Source organism: Chrysochloris asiatica, unplaced genomic scaffold, assembly GCF_000296735.1.
Source record: "Chrysochloris asiatica unplaced genomic scaffold, ChrAsi1.0 scaffold00025, whole genome shotgun sequence".
NCBI lineage: Eukaryota > Metazoa > Chordata > Mammalia > Afrosoricida > Chrysochloridae > Chrysochloris > Chrysochloris asiatica.
The window spans coordinates 17493839-17496152 of record NW_006408543.1 but is presented as its reverse complement, the minus strand read 5'-3'; the positions used below and the strand labels follow the sequence as shown (position 1 = coordinate 17496152).

The 2314-nt window shown below is 49.8% G+C and overlaps 1 protein-coding gene across 3 annotated transcripts in view; it reads right to left on the bottom strand.

Annotated features, from left to right (window-relative positions):
* The window catches only part of SMEK1 (SMEK homolog 1, suppressor of mek1 (Dictyostelium)), a 69625-nt gene extending 67318 nt beyond the window's left edge, over window positions 1-2307 (bottom strand). For 2 of the 3 annotated variants that reach the window (XM_006839571.1, XM_006839572.1), the window contains exon 1: window positions 2149-2295. In XM_006839571.1, the coding sequence (XP_006839634.1) occupies window positions 2149-2290 (142 nt within the window). In that variant the 5' untranslated portion in view covers window positions 2291-2295. Of the gene's footprint in view, window positions 1-2148 lie in introns of all 3 variants that reach the window. The other variant, XM_006839570.1, reaches the window with a different exon arrangement.
* Window positions 2308-2314: the final 7 nt, after the last annotated feature.

Below are 2314 nucleotides of genomic sequence, written 5' to 3'. Positions count from 1 at the left end.
CTTTACGGGAGTAGAAAGCCTCATCTTTCTCCCGCGGAGCGGCTGGTAGTTTCGAACCGCTGACCTTAAGGTTCGCAGCCCGATTCGTAACCACTACGCTGGATATGTTAGCATAGGTTAACTTTGAAGGGAATGCAAATACAGTGACTAGGTCTGTCCCAATTATAAAAAAAGTTCAATAACTTTAAAGTTAAATGATTCATTTTATGGACAATCAGAAACATTTTGCTCACTGCAATAAAAAGAAAATTTTCAATTATCCTATTAGGGAGAGACACAATAGTGGATGACCCAAACTAGCAGTCAACACAACACTTGTCTTCAAGTGGGGCTTGGAGAGAAATCAAATGCAAGTCAGTGATAGCAATTTAAATGATTATTGAAAATACTACCTCACTCAAACCTAAACCCATGGTTTGAACACTAACCTTGCCTAGCTGTGAAGTTCTTAAACACCATAAATGATAAACCATTATATTCACATTTGCAGTTTTCCTGTTAGAAAAAATGTTAATCATCAAACGAATTATTTACATAACGTTTGCTGGGATTTTTCTAAGTCCACTCTTAGGATTTAGTTTTCCATACACCTTAAATGTAACAGGAGTACACTAGAAATTTAGTTCAACTTTCTGTATCTGTTAGATAAAAAAATTGAAGCTATCTGTTTAAACCATTCAACCTTCCCTACAAAGAGAGAGGAGGTTAGGGACAATTGCCAAAGTTGTAAGAATTTAAATGGGGGCGGGAGCGGGACAAGAGTCCTAAAATACTATGTTAGAAATGTAGGATTCCTTTTGATTGCATGACACTAAGCTTCAAAATGTTTAAAGAGACCTTCAATAAAGGACTCATTTGTGCGTGTCAAATGGCTGCATGATAGGATTTCATCAATTTGAGATTTCAATAATCTACACATGCTTTAGGCTCATAAGCTAATTGCGCCTTTCCAACTCACTACGTAAAAAGTTTTCCAAACGTTCAAAGATGTGACCGTCCTACACAGAACACTAATGACTAACAATATTTTAAAAAGGCAACCAGGTCTCAAAATATCAAACCCAATGTATTCAAAGCCTTTAGAATGCCTCCAAAATGAAGTTATTTGGGTAGAACCAAAAGGTCGGTGGTTCAAGCTCACCTGTCACTCCTTGGAAACCATATATCCGGTCGCTATGGGTCGGAACCGACTCAACGGCACTTAACAACAATAAATAAAGATAATCTGTGACCAGTTTACTCCAGGTTCTCACTTTACTATATTTCAGTTCAAATTAACGTTCACCATCCCTAAAGTCAGGAGCTCTGGGAGCGCAGTGGTTACGAATCGGACTGCGGACCACAAGATCAGCTGTTCCGCTCCCATAAAGATTTACAGCCTCGGAAACCCTGGCAGGGTCGCTATGGGTCGGCACCGACTCCACGGCACATACCCACCACAGCAACAATCCCTAGAATTGGAACTGTGTTGCGAGCGCACTGCAGGTGAAGTCAGGAGACGCCCACAGCGCGCACGGAGAGCTGAAGTCGCTCCTGCTCCCCGGGACAGGCAGACTGCAGTGGAACCAGCTGGAGTGGCACAATGGGACACAGCCACACCAGAGTGGGCGGCGGAAGTCGCAGGGGGCACTCAAGAGAGTGGAAGGGAAACTTGAACCCTCAGGGCGCTTTCACACAAGCCTGGCGGCGTCCGACGTCCCACCTTCTCCGCGTCTCCGCTGACTCCCCGCGCGCCACCTGTTAAGGGGCCCCATCTGAAAGGACCCCCATCTGAAAGGACCCCCATCTGAAAGGACCCTGACAGCGATCAAAGCAGCCAAGTGCAGCGTCGCAGGAAGGCCAGAACGACACCCCGAAGTCAGCACGCAGTGAAGTGCCTTCGAGTCGGTTCCGACTCCGAGCGACCCTCACCGCATTCCGAGAGGCAGCTGGTGGGCTTGAACCAGCGACCTGGTGGTTCCCAGCCCAGAGCGAGCCCTACAGCGCCACCCCCGGAGCCCAGGAAGAAGACACCCAGCACCCAGCCGTCCAGCCCAGCGCCGTCGGGTCGATCCCAGGGCGGGCGGCCGGAGCAGCCTTCCCGTCGGGGCCGCTCTCAAGGTCACCCCGCGGGGGCCGGCGCCCCCGAACCCACCGCGCGCCACTCACCGTCGCTTTCGGCCCGGACAAGCAGGGACATGCCCTTCAGCCGCTCCACGTAGCCGGACGACACATGGCCGGTGCCCCGGTCGTCCCACTGGCGGTCCTCGTTGAGCGTGTATACCTTCACCCGCCGCCGGGTGTCGGTCATCGTGCCGCCCGCGGGCCCCGGCGG